A 19,393-nucleotide genomic window follows, 5' to 3' on the forward strand; every position below is an offset into this window, starting at 1 on the left:
ACGACCATCATTGGCACCAAGGCAGAAGCGACTCTCATCGCTGAAGACGACACGTCTCCATTCGTCCCTCCATTCACGCCTGTCGCGACACCACTGGAGGCGGGCTGCACGATGTTGGGGCGTGAGCGGAAGACGGCCTAACGGTGTGCGGGACCGTAGCCCAGCTTCATGGAGACGGTTGCGAATGGTCCTCGCCAATACCCCAGGAGGAACAGTGTCCCTAATTTGCTGGGAAGTGGCGGTGCGGTCCCCTACGGCACTGCGTAGGATCCTACGGTCTTGGCGTGCATCCGTGCGTCGCTGCGGTCCGGTCCCAGGTCGACGGGCACGTGCACCTTCCGCCGACCACTGGCGACAACATCGATGTACTGTGGAGACCTCACGCCCCACGTGTTGAGCAATTCGGCGGTACGTCCACCCGGCCTCCCGCATGCCCACTATACGCCCTCGCTCAAAGTCCGTCAACTGCACATACGGTTCACGTCCACGCTGTCGCGGCATGCTACCAGTGTTAAAGACTGCGATGGAGCTCCGTATGCCACGGCAAAGTGGCTGATACTGACGGCGGCGGTGCACAAATGCTGCGCAGCTAGCGCCATTCGACGGCCAACACCGCGGTTCCTGGTGTGTCCGCTGTGCCGTGCGTGTGATCATTGCTTGTACAGCCCTCTCGCAGTGTCCGGAGGAAGTATGGTGGGTCTGACACACCGGTGTCAATGTGTTCTTTTTTCCATTTCCAGGAGTGTATATAAAAATTAGCATTCGGTATGGATAAACAGTTTAATGAAGTAAGACCGCGTTATATCTGGCTTCGCATGATAGGATAAGAAACATTGTACTTGGCGTCACATGCAAGGGTACCTCAAAGACAGTTTCAACATGGCTTCACATGTCGAGGTTTTAACAGAAAAGCGCAAAACAAAAAGTTTACAAAAAACGAAAAGTTATACCATGTCCTAAACAAGTACTATATCTGGTATCAGAGGAACTCATTTTGTGTGTGTGTGTGGGGGGGGGGGGGGGGGGAGGGAGAATGTAAGCTCTGAACATTTGAAGCATATGTTTCATTACAATGTGATAGTTATCCTCGGTAGGCTAGTACACAAAATCTGGATTTCCGTGCAGTGTCACTGCGCGAAACCACGATTAGTTTCAAAAATTGGCAGCGCAAGGTTAACATTAAGTGTTGTTGTCTATTTCTACTAATGTCAAGCTTCGTGGGTGCCATAAAGGCTTCCTTTGTGAATTATCTGTGGCTGGCACTTGCTGTCGTTAGTTAACTTTTGTCATTGTTGACTGTTGCGTGAGAGAACTCGACTTCTCGCCGTCGGATAAGTCGGTAATGTTACAGAGCTACGGTGCTTGAGCCGGCTGAATATACCTCGGTCGCGAACGTGGTTTATCATGCAGCGAAACGGCAGACTGTACGTCGCGTAATGTGTGCACAGTGATGCGTGTGTGGAAGACGTGCGCAGGCAGCAGCCCTCGGAATGTGGAACCGTCCCATCAGCATAGAACGACGCATGAATTATTCGTACGACAGTAGAGGGCAGTGGACATTCGCCTCGGCTGTTGATGTGACCAACCAGCACAATTACAGGGTGCCATTATATAGTACGTTTCGAGCATTGCCGAATGTCTTAGACCAAAGTACCAAATGCCACATTCGACTTTGATTCGAGAAAAGTATGTTAACGTAACGAACACCAGTTTTCATACACTGAAGAGCCAAAGAAACTGGTACACCTGCCTAATATCGCGTAGGGCCTCCGCGAGCACGAAGAAGAGCAGCAGTACGACGTGGCATGGACTCGATTAATGTCTAAGGTAGTGCTGGAGGGAACTGACAGCATGAATCCTGTAAGGCCGTCCATAAATCCATAAGAGTAGGAGTGGGTGGAGATCTTGTCTGGGGAGTTTGGTGGCTAGCGGAAGTGTTTAAACTCAGAAGAGTGTTCCTGGAGCCAGTCTGTTGCAATTTTGGACGCGTGGGTGTTGGCCTGCTGGAGTTGCCCTTGTCCATTGGAATGTGCAATGGATATGAATGGATGCTGGTGATCAGACAGGGTGCTTACTTACATGTCACCTGTCAGAGTCGTATCTAGACGTATCAGGGGTTCCATATCACTTCAGCTGCACACGCCCCACACCATTACAGAGTCTCTGCCAACTTGAACAGTCCCCTACTGACATGCAGGGTCCATGGATTCATGAGATTGTCTCCATACCCGTACACGTCCATCCTCTCGATACAATTTGAAACGAGACTCGTCCAACGAGGCAATATATTTCCAGTCATCAACAGTCCAACGTCGGTGTTGACGGGCCCAGGCGAGGCGTAAAGCTTTGTGTCGTTCTGTCATCAAGGGAACATGGATGGGCCTTCGGCTCCGAAAGCCCATATCGATGATGTTTCGTTGAATGCTTCGAACGCTGACACTTGTTGATGGCATTAAAATCTGCGGTAATTTGCGGAAGACTTGCACCTCTGTCACGTTGAACGATTTTCTTCAGTCGTCGTTGGTCCCGTTCTTACAGCATCTTTTTCCGGTTGCAGCGATGTCGGAGATTTGGTGTTTTACCGGATTCGTGACATTCGCGGTACACTCGTGAAATGGTCGCACGGGAAAATCCCCACTTCTTTGCTACTTCAGAGATACTGTGTGTAGTATCCTGCGGTCGGCGGAAAAGAACTAACGATCAAGTTTGAATACAATTTTTTAACTAAAACGCCTTCTTGGCGTGCTTTAATTTCCAAACGCAAGAACAACAAGAAAATATAAAAATTCTTGTGGTGGCAAAAGCCAGATAGGAGTACAAGGCAATGAAAAGAAATAATAACCAAAATACTATGCTACACAATTACAAAGTGGTGTTACGCGCAACAAGATACAACATTATACTGAAGGCTGTGGCTAGTGTCTACTAGGTTAGAGCCAGCGTAGGTATCGGCCGGAGATGTCCTAGCTGTAGGTACACACTGCCGGTCTGACTCTGCTGGCGTGCTTATAACACCGGTTCGATGGAGTGCTGCACATAGCCACATTAGTTTCCATTGCTGGATCTCTGTCACATGGATTTTTACAAAGTGGTGCCATGTTTATGCAGAAAGTCTTTTGATGTTTACGTCCACTCTCGATGTTTTGAGCTGAGCTCTTGAAGTTATGTCGGCAGCCCACCTTGCTTGTCTGTTGTGCGGGTCCTCTAACTGATAAGGGGCCGCTACGACACTGTTCCATCGCTCATGCGCCGACTGTAACACCACGTTCGAACTCACTTAAATCTTGACAGCCTGCCATTGAAGCAGCAGTAACCTACTTCCGTCTTTGTTCGTACTTGAACAGAATACATCACAAATTACCATTTCTAATTGCGGCTGACTACAAAATTTGGTCTTAAAAAATGATTCAAATGGCTCTGAGTACTAAGGGACTTAATATCTGAGGTCATCAGTCCCCTAGAACTTAGAACTACTTAAACATAACTAACCTAAGGACATCACCATGCTTGAGGCAGGATTCGAACCTGCGACCATAGCAGTCGCGTGGTTCCGGACTGAAGCACTTAGAACCTCTCCGCTATGGCAGCCGGCAAAATGTGGTCTTAGAGAACGTAGTGACGAATACGGGATGATAAGAAAAAGTATTCATATTTTGGACTTGATAGTATGGATCGAAACATGAAAAAGAGTCCAGTTAACATGGGATTTAAAACGCTTACCTTACGAGCTATGAGCACATGTTCATCTTCAATACTGTGAAACACATCTCTTCTACTGCAAGCTATTTACTGTTACTAACGAAGTGCAGACTACAGTAAAGAAATGAGGACACATTCCCATGTTACTGACCATGAAACAACACACAATAAACATTTGTTATTGTTTTCACCGTAAACTGTATTCACAGTTAATCATAACAGAAGGTCTGATCTTTCATTTCCTGTGTGGAATAATAGGTTTCCATATTCATAGTAAGTGAAAAGAGCAGACTACAGTGTAAACGTCTTTCACAAATTTGTAAAAGCACAGACCGGTTCTACGAACTGATATTTGCGTCGGTGTAGGGCCCCTCATCTGGTAGACCATTCATCTAGTGCACGTACTTTTAGGAAACGCCTCTTGGGCGCTCTGCGTGTCGATGAAATATTAACAGAACGCAACTCTCAGTCCTCGAGAGGAGAAAATTTGCAACCCAGCCAGGAATCGAACCTGGGCTTCTATCACAGCGTTCTGCCACCCTGACTACTATCCCACAGAGGCGGATTACTGCTTTTATTGGAACTAGTGCACATGCTACCATTACCATTATTGTTTACAGCAACAACACTAACCGATTTTTACTTCAGGCTGTACCGATGGGCAGTGTTAGAAAAATGTGTCCTCATTTGTTTAATGCATTCTGTAGGTCGTTCGTAGTAGCAAAGAGCTTACAGCGGAGATGAACAAGTACTCATAGCTCTTGAAGTATCCATTTTATAGCCCATGTTTACTATACATTTTCTCTCGTTTTCGTCCATATTACCGCGTCTCAAAATATGGAATAATTTTTATTTTGAACAGTCTGTACACGTTGACTCACATAGCAACGAATGTACATTTTGCCGCATTCGGCTGTACTCGGATAATCATACAAAATGGCTGTGTGACATAAATAACACAGCTTAGGCAAGGCAGAGGCAGATACAGACTGGGGCAATCAATTAATCAAAATCACTGATTGCACCGCTGCCATTCCTTCAAACAAATCCTCTCTCTCTCTCTCTCTCCCTCCGTTATCTTCTAACAACACAGGTTCGTATGTTCCTCGACATCTTATTGCACTTAATTTTCGAAGATGTTTTAAATTTAGTCCGGAAGTGTGCTGCTCTTATTGTTACGTAAGAAACTAGGTCGCCACCTCCCTTTGTTAGTAAATTTCTTTTCTTCCATCAGTCTTGTGTCTGGTTTGTTGCTGCCTGCAACGAATGCCTCACCTATGCGTAAGTCTACATGAGAGTAGCACATGCACCCCACCCCCTAAATTAATTGTTGTATGTATTCGAATTTACGACTTACTCTATAGGTTTTACCCCCTACCTCAAATACCAGTGAAATTATACCCTGATGTCTTAACATGTCCTTCCATCTGGGACCGTCTTGTTGTCAATGTTTTCTTCATGTTCCTAACTTTTTCGATTCTACAGAGTACGTCCTTATTTCATATTTTATCAGTCCATCAAATTCTGAACATCCTTTTCTTGTATCACATCTCAAATGTTTCGATTCTCTCTTTGAGGGTTTTCCCAGTCAGTGACTCACTTCCTTACAACATGTATTTTCAGAAATTGATTCCTGAAATTAAGGCCGATGCTTGAGACTACAAGACTTTTTTTGATCAGTATCATAAATATCAGGAAAACAAATGTTAATAATTGTCCCCTTCTTCTCTCTGGGGTAGCGCAGTGGTTAGCACACTGGACTCGCATTCGGGAGGACGACGGTTTAAACCCACACCTGGCCACCCTGATTTAGGTTTTCCATGATTTCCCTAAATCGCTTGAGGGAAATGCTGGGATGGTTCCTTCGAAATGGCACAGTCGATTTTCTTCTTCATCCTTCCTTAATCTGAGCTTGTGCTCCGTATCTAATGACTTCTTTGTCGACGGGTCGATAAACATCTTCTCATCCTTCTTATTACTATAAAAAATAAAAGATGTCGAATAGTACTGTTCCCGGTCACTGTTTAATTTATTTCCACAACACTTTTAAAAGGTTTAAGCCTCCACGATTAAGTGAATGTATTTGTATTGATACGACAAGTATGTTTTGTGTTATGACTTTGGGGAGAACTGTGACGCTGTCTAGTAGAGAAAATAAACACTATTTCAGAACATGTTTTTGTGGAAGTCATTGACTAAAGCGCGAACGTAAATGTAAATGTACAAAAGAAACAACTAAAATAGAATACCTCCAGTGGTCACAGGCCCCTTTCTCTGTCGTAACGCGTCTTGTATGAAGTGTCACACTTTGTAAACAAAGATGATGTCTTTTCACCTCAATTTCTAGATACCATAGCTGTTTACAAAGTGTGACAGTTTACAAGTGATGTATTACGAGAGAGAAGCAGCATGTGACGACTGGAGGTATTCTGTTTATAGTCTTTCTCTTTTTGCACAATTACATATTCATGTTTTTGGTCAGTGACTTTCACAGAGCCATGTTCTGAAACAGTATTTCTTTTCCCTACCAGACAGTGTTACAGGTTACCCATAAAGTAACACAACACAAACACACACATGTCATATTAATACAAAATAAATCCATCTGATGATGGAGGCTTAAATCTTTGAAATGCGTTGCGAAAATAAATTAAACGGTGAGCGGTAAAAGTAGCCTTATTGTTTCATTCGATATCAATAACAGTCGAGGTAAAGTCTAGCCTAAAAATTCGCATTTATAATAAAAGTTATATTAATTTTACAACTATCTACATTTTAGTAGGTGCAGGTGATATCATCTATGCATATACTTCACGGGCACCATCTATAGCTCACAACCGGTATGTGTCGTTCTACAGACGCTAAATTAAAAAAGGGAAAAAACATACTGAGAGCTTGAGAAATGTCTTCATTTACTTAAGAATGCTGAGCATGCTGTCTGTACACAATGTTCGTCAGCCCTCAAAAATAAACAGGGGTCGCTTTGGAGCGCTGTATGGCGCAGAACTGCAGAACTGGTATCAGACGGTCATGTGTCCCTCTACCGTTGACATAAGGCCTGAGAACGAAGTGTTGTGTATGTGTGAGTCGGTAGTATGGAAGTAGAGCTATGAGGTACACTATGTGATCGAAAGTATCCGGACACCTGGCTGAAAATGACTTCCAAGTTCGTGGCGCCCTCCATCGGTAATGCTGGAATTCACTAAGGTGTTGGCCTTGATGACAGCTTCCACTCTCGCAGACATACGTTCAGTCATGTGCTGGAAGGTTTCTTGGGAAATGGCAGCCCATTCTTCACGGAGTGCTGCACTGACGAGAGGTACCGATGTCGGTCGGTGAGGCCTGGCACGGCCTTCCAAAACATCACAAAAATGTTCTATAGGATTCAGATCAGGACTCTGTGCAGGTCAGTCCATTATAGGGATGTTATTGTCGTGTAACCACTCCTTCACAGCCCGTGCGTTATGAACAGGTGCTCCATCATGTTGTAAGATGCAATCGCCATCCCCGAATTGCTCTTCAGCAGTGGGAAGCAAGGAGGTGCTTAAAACATCAATGGAGGCCTGTGCTGTGATAGTGCCACGTAAAACAACAAGGGGTGCAAGACCCCTCCATGAAAAACACGACCACACCATAACACCACCGCCTCTGAATTTTGCTGTTGGCACTACACATGTAGGCAGATAATGTTCACTGAGCATTTGCCATACCCACACCCTGCCATCGGATCGCCACATTGTGTACCGTGATTCGTCACTCCACACAAAGTTCTTCCACTGTTCAATCGCACAATGTTCACGCTCCTAAGCGTAGGTGGCAGCACAATGCACATAAAATGAATAACGTATATATTTGGGGGAGACCGGATACTTTTGATCACATAGTGTAGATCGAAAGTGGTAACGTGTCAAAAAGCAAAAAATAGATGTCTTCAAACTTCTCGGCAGATTAAAACTGTATGCCAGACGGGATCCCGAATCCTGGACCTTTGCCTTCTACAGGCAAGTGTTCTACGAACTGAGCTACCCAAGCATGACTCACGAGACTCACGACATGTTCTGTGTGTACTTCCGCTGGTAACTCATGTCCTTCCTACCTTACTGAAGTTCTGCTGCAAAGCTTGCTGGTGCAGCACAGAGTTTTATTGTCCCAGGAAGTTTGATATTAGCGCCCACTCCACTGCAGAGTGAAACTTCATTCACGAGAATAATTGTTTGCATGTGCTCACGAAAATGTCGGGGGTTAATATTCTCCCAGGAAGTTTCATATTAGTGCTCCCTCCAATGCAGATTGAAAATTCATTCACGAGATATATTGTTTGCTTGTGCTCATGAAAATGCCGTGAGATAAATTTTTCGATTTCCTACCAGGGAAGCTTCCCAAGTATCAATAAACGATCTTTATGAAATTTTGTGGATGTGTAGAGGGGAAAAATAGATCAATACATGTTTTTTTGTTTGTTCCCATCTTCACTTTTAAAGGGTAAAACACACCCGAAAGATAATTTTGCGTTTTAGGTTTAGTGGGAATATCTGCGAAGCAGTGAGATATAAAAAATATTATTCATAAAAAGTTGATATGTACTAAATATTTATGAAAACTGCGTATTAAAATTAGTGATAATTTGAATTCCTGTGTAATAGAAACTATTTCTGAAATACCATTTTTGGAAAATAAATAGTACACAATGTGCTGTCAGAGTATTTTCAAGTAAGTATATAAGTAAAACAAATAATTAGAATAGTATTGAATGTTTACATATTTTTAGTTTAGTATGTTGAAAATACTCCAAGGGCTCATTGTGTACAGCTTATTTTCCAAAAACGGTATTTCAGAAACCAGCTTCTATTACAAAGGTAGGTATGTGAGTTGAAAGCATCTGTAACTTAAGTTGTGAGAAAACTTTTCAGTTTTCAGAATCAATTAGTAGTGGTGAGCAATTTTTCAATAATTCAAATAATCACTAATTTTAATACACAATTTTCATGAATATTTATTACGTATCAACTTTTTTTATGAATAACATTTTTTATATATCACGGTTTCGAAGATATTCCCTCTAAACCTAAAACGCAAAATTACCTTTCGAGTGTGTTTTACCCTTTAAAAGTGAAGTTGGGAACAAACAAAAAACATGTATTGATCTATTTTTCCCCTCTACACATTCACCAAATTTCATAAAGATCGTTTATTGGTACTTGGGAAGCTTCTCTGGTAGGAAATCGAAAAATTTATCTCATCGCATTGTCATGAGCACATGCAAACAATATATCTCGTGAATGAAGTTTGACTCTGCAGTGGAGAGAGCGCTAATATCAAACTTCCTGTGACAATAAAACTGTGTGGTGCACTTGCAAGCTTCGCAGCAGAACTTCAGTTAAGTTAGAAAGGTAGGAAGGGCATGAGTTACTGGCGGAAGTACACACAGAACATGTCGTAGCTCAGTTCGTAGAGCACTTGCCCGTGGGAGGCAGAAGTCAGGGATTAGGGATCCCATCCGGCATACAGTTTGAATCTGCCTGGAAGTTTGAAGAGAAGTTTGAAGACGTGTCTTTTTTGGCTTTTGACACGTTACCACATCAACCTACACTATGTGATCTGACAGGAACTGTTGTTCTCAGTGAATGCAACTTTTCTTCAACAGTTGTCCGAACTGAGCGAAAACTGGAAATAGAACTTTACTTGACAGACATTCGATGTCGTTGCTGACAGTGGCTTAACAAAATTTCATGTCTTCGTAGAGAAAAACAACACAGAAACTGACGAGCAGCTGACTGGAGGCGTGAAGTGTGGTCCATCGTGTTGCAATTTTACCTCCTTCCAGATGACACAGGCAGGCGTTATTTATTCCTTAACTAAGGCCTATGTTTGATACTTATAGATTTTTTAGACGCGTAAGCTTTCTTTTCCTGTACTATTATTCTCCTCATAAACTTCTTGCTTCGTCCATCATGAGCTACTTTGTTTCGTAGATAGTGCAGTTCATTATTTCGTCTACTTCGTACGTCTTAATTCTCATTTATGCTGTCCTCCATTACTTCCGTCTTTATCTGGTTTATTCTCTATCCATGTTCTGTGTTCCATTCAACAGGTCCTATAATTACTCCTCACTTCTACTGAGAATAGCAATATCAGCGAATCTTATCACGGAAATCTATTCACCACTTTTTTTTCTTTTTAATTTCGTCATTGCACCTTCGATGTACAGGCTGAACAGTAGTGATGGTAGACTGCTTACATGTCTTACGCCATTATTCGAGCGTTACCCTTTTGGTCTTGTATTCTTATTCTTCCCTCTTGGCCCCTGTGCACGCCATCAGCAGTGGTGTAAATCGTATCGTGATCGATCTTAACACACGGTATTGACATCCAGATGGGGTGTATTCAAGTCCAAATCCCGTCTTTTTCCTTGATTTTCCTAAATCGATATGGGGCTGAAGCTGCGATACTCGCTTCAACAAGGACATGGCTGATATTTTTCCCCTCTCTTCTATGCTGAGGATTCCTTCATCATTAACGAGCTGGAGAATTAAATAACTTCTCCCCTAGTGTAGGGTGGTTGGTCCTGAAATCCTGTATCGATCCGAACTTTCCTGCCGCTACAAATTCTTGTCACTCGACATGTGTAGAGCGCAGCACGTTCTTGGTGCAGGATATATGTAAGTGCTCCACCCAAACGCAATGTTTCAGGATTATTAATATTAGTGCGTTGCTCAGATCAGGTAGTGCTCAAAATGTTCAAACGTGTGTGAATTCCTAAGGGACCAACCTGCTTAGGTCATCGGTCCTTAGACTTACACACTATTTAAACTAACTTAAACTATATTAGAACAAATAAGCCCACGGTCACAAATATTAAGTCAAAATTGACCAGGTTGCAACCCTTGTTCACAGTACGAGCAGCCCTTAGCGGCTCGCTATCTCACAACTATTCATGACGTCGCCTCTCCGGCTTAGATCTTTTTTAATATGTGACTTGTAAGTACTGCATCTTCTCCAGTCAGTACAAACTTTCATTTTATTAATGTATTATATACCTAATATGTTTTAGAACAGTTAGTCTAATTCTGAAGACGACGCTCGTAGTAGCTTCGAAACCTGGTCAATTTTGATTTAATATTTGTGACCGAGGGCTTATTTGTTCTAATATAATTCTGACACGGTCACTGAACCTTAGCAGCTATGTTCAAAATTTTACATAAACTAATTTATGCTAAGAACACACACACACCCATGCCCGAGGGAGGACTCTAACCTCCGGCGGGTGGGGCCACGCAGTCCGTAACATGACGCCTCAAACCACGCTGCCACTCATTGCGGATCTAGTGTTCATATGGCGGTCGCCTTGTATCCACACTGTGATGGTTCGTTCAAAAATTTCCCGTTACAGTTCCATTAGGAGCCCATATAAGGAGTCGTTGAATAAGTAGCACAACACTTTTTTTGGCGGCATGTTAGTTTTATTCAGGATTCCAATACACCACATTACTGCTCACTCATTAGGCTACGAAATCCTATTTGTCGACTTACCGGGGGGCGGGGGAAGGCTGTAAACCCGCCCGGTACCACTCTACCGGTCGACTTCGGAGCCAAAGTCTTACAGCATCAATAACACCACCATCACCCACGTACCGCTTCCCGCAGAGTGCATCCTTCATTGGGGCTAACAGATGGACGTCGGAAGGTGCGAAGTGATGAAGCCATGTTTCTTCAGCTGTGACGAAGGCGACAAAATTATTGTCAGGCTCAGCCTCATAACGTGCAAGCAATTGCACACAGCTGGTCCTTCGTTGCTCTTCATGGTCTTGTGCTCCGCGGATAATTTCTTAATGGGCCCTCGCTTTTCTTAGTGTATTTATGTTGGACATTCAACTTATTTTAACGAATATTGTTCCACACAACTGCTTTGAAGATGTCAGTGTCAATTTGGAAGGATACAGACAGACAGAAGTTCAGATAAACTGCAATATACCTTGGCATATTAAACAAGCAGCCAAAGTACACATACCTAAAAATACCTATTTATGGTTCATAAAGCGGCCCGGAAATCTTTTTATAGCTATCGTAAATTCGTATTTATTCCACGAAAATTATTCTTTACGTCTCAAGAAACGAAAATTATTGAAAATTTCTGAGTACCTCAGTCAGAAAAAGAAGTTTTACTTGCTACGAACACCACTATGAATGACAATCAGTAAATTCTTGATAGAGTCCAATCGCGATCTCACAGCCTGAGAAGTCCCACTTGACAATTACGTGCAGAAAAAACAGTCCCAGGCACGCTGACAGTGTAGAAAATAAGGAGTGTAGTGTGTGCTGTTCTGAAACTCCCTGGCAGATTAGAGCTGTCTGTCGGTCCGAAACTCTGAACTGGGACCTTGGCTTTATTGGACAATGGTATTCATATCGAGTTAGGTGACCCACTCTTTAATGCGCTAGATTTGCATAAGTGAGGACGGCCAAATCCCCATGCGGCCATCCTGATTTACGTTTTCCGTGATTTCCATAAATCGCTTCAGTCAGCTGTAGAGATAGTTCCTCAGACGGAAGCACGGACGATGGCCTTCCATGTCTTTCCCTAATGCGAGTTTGTGTTCCGTCTGTAATGATTTCGTCGTCGAAGGAACGTTAAACCATAAACGCCACTCCTTTATTAACGAGGGACCGAGCGATCGAGTGACACAGGTTCTGTTTCCAGGCAAAGCGAGACTGTTTTCTAATCTCCGGTGTCTGGAAGCTTCACAGCTTCACTACGCTCATTAGATTTTCAATTCAAAGACGACCCAGCTCGAATCGCCACTCAAATTGCGAAAGATGTTGAGATTGGGTGACTCGGTATAATTTGCATCGCCAGAAGTGTGCCAAACATTTCTGTAAATCATTTAAAAAAGCCTATAGCGGCCCCGTTACTAATTTAGATTAAGTATTACGCAAAATAAATTCTCTCCCCGTGGATCTGGACTGGACATAACTACAAAACAGTCACTGTTGCTGAGGCCTTGAGTCCCAGAACTACTTTTGATGCAGCTCTACATTAGTTCATCCTATGCAAGCCTCTTCGTCTTTCCACAAATTCTGCATCAAATGGTTCAAATGGCTCTGAGCACTATGGGACTTTACATCTTAGGTCATCAGTCCCCTAGAACTTAGAACTACTTAAATCTAACTAACCTAAGCACATCACACACATTCATGCCCGAGGCAGGATTCGAACCTGCGACCGTAGCAGTCACGCGGTTCCGGACTGGAGCGCCTAGAACCGCACGGCCACCGGGACCGTCCCTTTGGACTGAAGACAACAACAACAACGACAAGATTTATTGAAGCGAGGAGTGTATGTTAGTGAAGCAGGAGCTGGGAAATGTCCATAGGAGAAAGCGAAGTGGTAGGTACAATAAGAACTTTATGAAAAGACATGTTTTCAGAAAGCTGCTTGGTTAAAACTAGTACTTTATTTGGCAGTTTCGAGCTTCTGCAGTGCTAAGCGAAGTACTTTTAACCAGAAAGCCTGTCCCTATGTGGAATTTACTGTGGCTTCGGTACCTCACACAGAACAGACGATGAGCGCTGTACAGCAGAGTGGGATACAGACCTGACCTCAGGGTGGGCGTCCAGCATGGCCCTCATGAGCGTGGTGCCCGAGCGCGGGACACCGCCCACGAAGATGAGTGGCATCTGGCGGTCGTACGGGAACACGCGCTGGTCGGCGCCCACCACGAACCTCTGTAACACACAGGGCACGTACTGCATAGACAAAATATCAGTTAGCGGCAATCCTGTTTATTGTACAAGACGGCTGGATCATAAACCACAAGTGAATTAGCCAACTCCTCGGAAAGAGTGTCGTTTTCAGCCAACAAAACTAACATTTGCAAACTGAGTGGTAGATAGGTTGCGAAATCAGACCATCACCAGACCAGGGATTAGAGCAAGTACTTGATATCCGAACAGCAGCTCCCCTGAGCTTTGTAGTCACCAAGCAATGCTACACTATAGTTGAATTCTTTTATCTTGGCGGCTCGCGCATGCCCGCCCAGACGCGGGAGATTGCTGCGTTGCCAGTTGCACACGACGCACGCGCCAAGAGAAGCAACGCCATAGTATAGTATAGTTCGCAAGCTTACGTTTAGGGGGGAGCGCGCAGTTTATGAAGTAAAGCCACCTCGGCCGCATTAACCCTTTCGCTGCTACAGAGACGTGCTCCCCGCATTCCGCGCTGTGCGCGATTTTGTCACTGCACTGCTCGCCTGTGCTGACACATGGTGTTTCCGACTGCTTTGACACACTTATCATTCGATTCCACAAAAACTATTTGGCCCAAAAATTAGATTTTTACACATCTTCTTGACTGATACCTTCCCCCCACTTCCTTTGACTGATTGAAGTGCTTTAAAGTAAAGCCAAACGCGCCCAGTGTAAATAAAACTTTTATTACAGTCGCGAAAGACGGAATATTTCTCAATATTACATACGACACCTATGTGGTACTTAAATTAAAAACAGATATTGTTATACAGTAAATTTTATATGAAATTTAGGTACCTTGTCCACATTTCATTCTCAACATTGTGGCAACTAAAATCGACCATACCGAAAGTATACGCTATGGACTTTTACCTCTGCAAACTCTTCAAAATTTAGTGTAATGGTTTACTACATTTAATGCTGCACAATAACTGGGTTGAACATCGAAACAAAATCAAGTCATTTATGGGGGTAAGGTATCAGTCAATACGATGTGTAAAAATCTAATTTTTGGGCCAAATAGTTTTTGTGAAATCGAATGATAAGTGTGTCAAAGCAGTGGGAACACCATGTGTCTGCACAGGCGAGCAGTGCAGTGATGACAAAATCGCGCACAGCGCGGAATGCGGGGAGCACGTAACTGCAGCAGCGAAAGGATTAATGAAGAGACAAAGCACTAGAAATTTCAAAAAATTGCATTCAAACGAATAAAATTCGCGAAGTAAGACACTTCGATATTGTTTTTAAATGAAGAAAATATTTAGCGTCGCACAAGGTTTGAACTCTTTACCTTTCGCTTACCAACCCAACGCATTAACCGTTACGCTAACGCAGCTCGTCCTACAATGTTATTCCATAAAAGTATAACAGGTGACGCAAAATTCTGACAAACACTGTTGGTATGCCTATGAATTACTCGCACTTCGTCGAAGTACAATAGGAAATAACCAATTACCGCAGTTCTTTATTGCGAAAAAGCGGTTCGTGAAATTGATACAAATACGTTTCCTTGCTATCGCCTGAATTAAGAGTCTTATTGCTTGTTTGGTTTAATTAATAGAAAATGAAGCAATTGGTATAAAGAATGGTTTTTCCAAACTTTCAAAAAAACAAAGTCTGCTATCAAGATATTGCTTTTGTTCTATTACTTTATTTATGACTGAACGTTTCTAAAACTGAAGACACTCGTCCGTGCTCTGCTCTGCAGTCGAGATCTGGCAACGTCGTTCTCTGTTCATTGGCTGACTGTATTTTTTGACTTCATATGCGCAGAACGAACCTAAACTCGGCCACCAACATAAATGACGCGCACTTTAGCGTCAGTGGCGTATAGGTCGAAAGTGTAGGGTCAGATTCATGTCTCACCACGGAGGTAGCTCACTATGTTTCTTTCAAAGATGAGTTACGTTTTCGTAACATACTCCAATTCAATCTTAGGTAGGCGTCATTCGTGCCTATATCTGTTCATCTTAAATCGCTCCACAAAAATACTCCCTAGATACTGCACGGTCATATCTGGTTCCAATGACCGATCGCCAATGCAGTATGTAAACAATAATGGATTTTTTCGTCTATTACTAGCTACAGGGAAAGTCGCCGTTGTCTTGCAGATAGCGTCTTTGACTGATCACTAAACGTTCTGGGTCAATACTTAAATTATTGGTATGTATCACCAGCAAGGGTGGACGAAGTCTTTCGTTATGAGAAGTCACTCTTTCTACGAATGGTCTTGTTATACAGCGTGGAGAGGCTTTCAGGTTTTCACAGCACCCTACACAGAACACTACAAGAAGGCAGTCGGGGTACGTATATTCCGTCCCAGGGAGTAAAAGGGTGGCGACACCGGGCGTGGTGGCGCAGTGGTTAGCACACTGTATTTCCATTCGGGAGGACGACGGTTCAATCCCGCGTCCTGCCATCCTGATTTAGATTTTCCGTGATTTCCCTAAATCGCTTCAGGCAAATGCCGGGACGGTTCCTTTGAAAGGGCACGACCAACTTCCTTCGCCATCCTACCCCAACCCGATGAGACCGATGATCTCGCAGTTTGGACTCCTCCCGCAAATCAACCCAACCCAAGATAACACGGACATCCGGCCACCCGTTAAGGTAACCATACAAAATCCGTTCATAACCATGACGACCCTATTGGATGCGGAACAAAGGCACAAGAAGGAGAAGAAGAAGAAGAGGAATACACCTATTAAGTAAACTGAATATTTAAAATTTTCATTTTGTATGGTCTGCTACGACCTTTTTGCGGAGGGTGGACATAGCCAGAAATTTTGCATAAAACGGAAGCAAGTGGGTACTAGCTAGCTTCCTAAGAGTCAGGTACTTTAAGAAGCAGCAGAACAGTCAGCAAGTAAGTCGTGGTATTGAAACGTTTCTTTTTATGTGTACTTAAATTTAAACCAAAAACTACAGTAATTTATGTAAACCTACGTAAGAAACGCTGTATTTTTGTATTAATTCAGTGTATTGTCTTTAAATGGTCTTTAATGTGAAACTGTAATTAATTCTTAAATGTGAGGGGGCATAAACATGTTAAAATTATCGAAATGGAACAATTGTATTTTTAAATTGGCAAACAATGCACAAGACGCAGCGCAAGCGGCTTCAAAAATAAAATTTTACGCTATCAGCAGCGCCGGAAAAGAGTGCAGCGAAGTCTCTCGAACATTTTTCCACACATGAGGCTTCCAGAACAGAGAGACTGAGGAAAAATGACAAGCAAGTTGCCTTAAGTTGTCTGCTTGTATATAAACATGTGCGGCGTCTGTCTGTCTCTCTCTCTGTCTGTCTGTCTCTCTCTCTCTCCTGAAGCCCGCCCTCTATTGATGTCTCCGCTCTTGTCAATCGCTCTCTTAATGGTCGCCCTCTCAAATCATTATGTAACAAGCAGCTGTACTTGAAAGATATTTTCAAGGAGTTTAAAGTATTTATCTACGTAAAAGTATCGTAAATATATCAATAATTGTTATTGTTTACCAACGTTTCATTTCAACAAGATTGCCTACAAACATTTCTATGTTTGAGCTAGGAGAAGTGCAAGACTGCTAACATCATTGATGTTCGAATTTGTAGCAGCCACTCGTGCGCCCCTGAGATCTGTTAAGCCCGTCTGTAAATGCTGTTTCCGGGCAGCAGTTCGGTGCATAACGCGTGATGTTAATGATCGGCATACGGCCAACAAACGATGTGCGAGATCAGTCCATTGCACGGTATCAAACCGGTTAGACAACATCTTGAATTATTGATTTTCTCTCTCGTAGTGGTGAGTTTATCAGGGTCATGTGATAATTTAAACTTATCTTTTTCTTGTTTCTTGTTACTTGGCTGCTTCTTCAAATAAACTTCATTTCGGTTAATTTCCTCTTACCGAAAATTATTTTTCAATTACCACTAAAGAGTGGCACAAAAAACAGAGGAAACTCTTTTTTTTTAATAATAATGCAATCTACACCTAGCTTGTGGAGAACAAACATTGTGCTCCTTCGATTACTGAAGAAGTTAGAAGAAACACAGTTCTGGAGCTTGATTAAGACTTTTTTCCTACCCTCCGTAATCCCAGACCTCGAAATATTTGGTAAAAGAAATGGTGAAAGAATAACGCGTGTCAAACAATTTTTATCACAAAACTGTTATTCTTCAACGAGTATTCTCTCTATTTATACAGTTAAAGATAAAGGATATTGTAACCAGCTACGTTACAAAAACTGTAACTATTAATGAATTTAGAAACTTTTATCCGTGGATAGGTAATAAAATGCAATCAAAAGTTCATTTTCCCTAATTTGTGTATTTTATTTTTGTAAAAGGCTGATTGATAGGCTATTCAACTTTATTGTTTTATTCTAAGTCTTCTATTTGTTTCTATATCGAAAGTGACATTCACCTTCACAAGGAAACGAAAATCTAGAGGCGACAGTTGCTAGATTTATAAACGTGAGCAGGTGGAAAAAATGGAGCCATGTGGAAGTAAGTAATGCTTATCCATTCTCTGTAGTTGGTTAACCTCCGACAATGGAAAATTCTCTCAGAGCAGGAACCTTTAGAGTGTTTGAAAAACATTCGCCCGCTTTCACAAAGTGTATCTTCCACACTAACAACGACAGAAATTAGGGTGGATATTAACTTATACATAGAACAGTAGTAATAGCCGACAGCAGCGGAATATAATGAACTAATTTTTTAAATTACAGGTAGCGTTGTATAATTTGTTTGCGGGCTAGTTCCTAGATGGTTTTAACATGGGACTGATAGTGAAGTATTGGACTTTGAACAAGTCAACTGAATATCAGTATTCGTACAGGGCAGTCGACTTCCTGGAGAAAAGACTAAATGGTGAGCTGTCGTACCGATGGTCACTGTTTAACTGATCGATTGGATCTGTTCAGAGGAATATTTTCTGAATAGGTTTAAGGAGTCATTTGGAGGGTTTTGGTATGTCGAAAGTTAAACCTGACTACCACTCGTTGTTCTGTGGTTTCTTGAATTCCGGTCGTTGTTATTAAGTTATGATTAATGGAAAATCTCTATAGTTGATTGTAAGTTTCACAGAATTCAAGAATTGATTGAGAGTTTATTAGAACGTGGAGTAAGTGCTGTGCCTGGGCCAGTCATTGATAACTGGCACTTAGGTTGATCTACAATCAGTAGTCGTAGTGACTGGTTCTGTGCATATTAACTCTCTCTCTCTCTCTCCCTCTATTCGTTTAGTCGGTTCCGACTCTTCGTGACCGCATGAACCAAATCACGCCACTTTCTCCTGTTTTGGACTTTCTCCCGTAGACCTTCCAGGTTGGAACACATTGCTTCTGTGATGCCATCGATCCATCTCATCCTCTGACGTCCTCTTCTTCTAGTTCCTTCAATCTTCACCAGCATTAATGTTTTTTTTCCAGCGAGACATGCCTTCGCATTGTGTGTCCAAAGTAGGTCAGCTTTTGTTTTAACATTAGACCTTCCAGGGAGAAATCTGGTTTTATTTGCTCCAATATTGATCTGTTGGTTCTCTTTGCAGTCCATGGAACTCTAAGAAGTTTCCTCCAACACCACAATTCGAAGAAAATTCTTCGCCGTTCAGCCTTTCCAATGGTCCAGGTCTCACATCCATACACCACAACTGGGAAGACCATAGCCCTCACCATACTGTGTCCCACGGTATGCTCATCCCCTCGCTGAAGGCCCTGTTGTCGCAGCCTGCCGCGCCTATTGTCAGCAACTGCTGCCATTTCGGTACACTCATGCGACAAGAGGGTCTTCAGGTAGGGGATGAGCATACCATGGGTCACAGTATGGTGAGTCATTTACCCACCTTACTTACTACTACTGATTAACTACTGATCTTGTTTGTGCACTTCAGGGTGAGTGATTGCGACTTTAGTGACTGTACGGGCACGCGTTGAGATAATAGTATGATTGCCGTAACTGTGCATAGGTGGGT

The 19,393-nt window shown here is 42.8% G+C and overlaps 1 protein-coding gene across 1 annotated transcript in view; it reads right to left on the reverse strand.

Moving 5' to 3' along the window:
* LOC126231427 (protein-tyrosine sulfotransferase-like) overlaps positions 1 to 19,393 on the reverse strand; it is a 336,679-nt gene that overhangs the window by 70,102 nt on the left and 247,184 nt on the right. The window contains exon 3 of the mRNA XM_049942412.1: positions 13,292 to 13,422. Within this exon, the coding sequence (XP_049798369.1) occupies positions 13,292 to 13,422 (131 nt within the window). The remainder of the gene's footprint in view (positions 1 to 13,291; positions 13,423 to 19,393) is intronic.

The sequence above is a fragment of the Schistocerca nitens genome, chromosome 1 (genome assembly GCF_023898315.1).
Source record: "Schistocerca nitens isolate TAMUIC-IGC-003100 chromosome 1, iqSchNite1.1, whole genome shotgun sequence".
Taxonomy (NCBI): Eukaryota; Metazoa; Arthropoda; class Insecta; order Orthoptera; family Acrididae; genus Schistocerca; species Schistocerca nitens.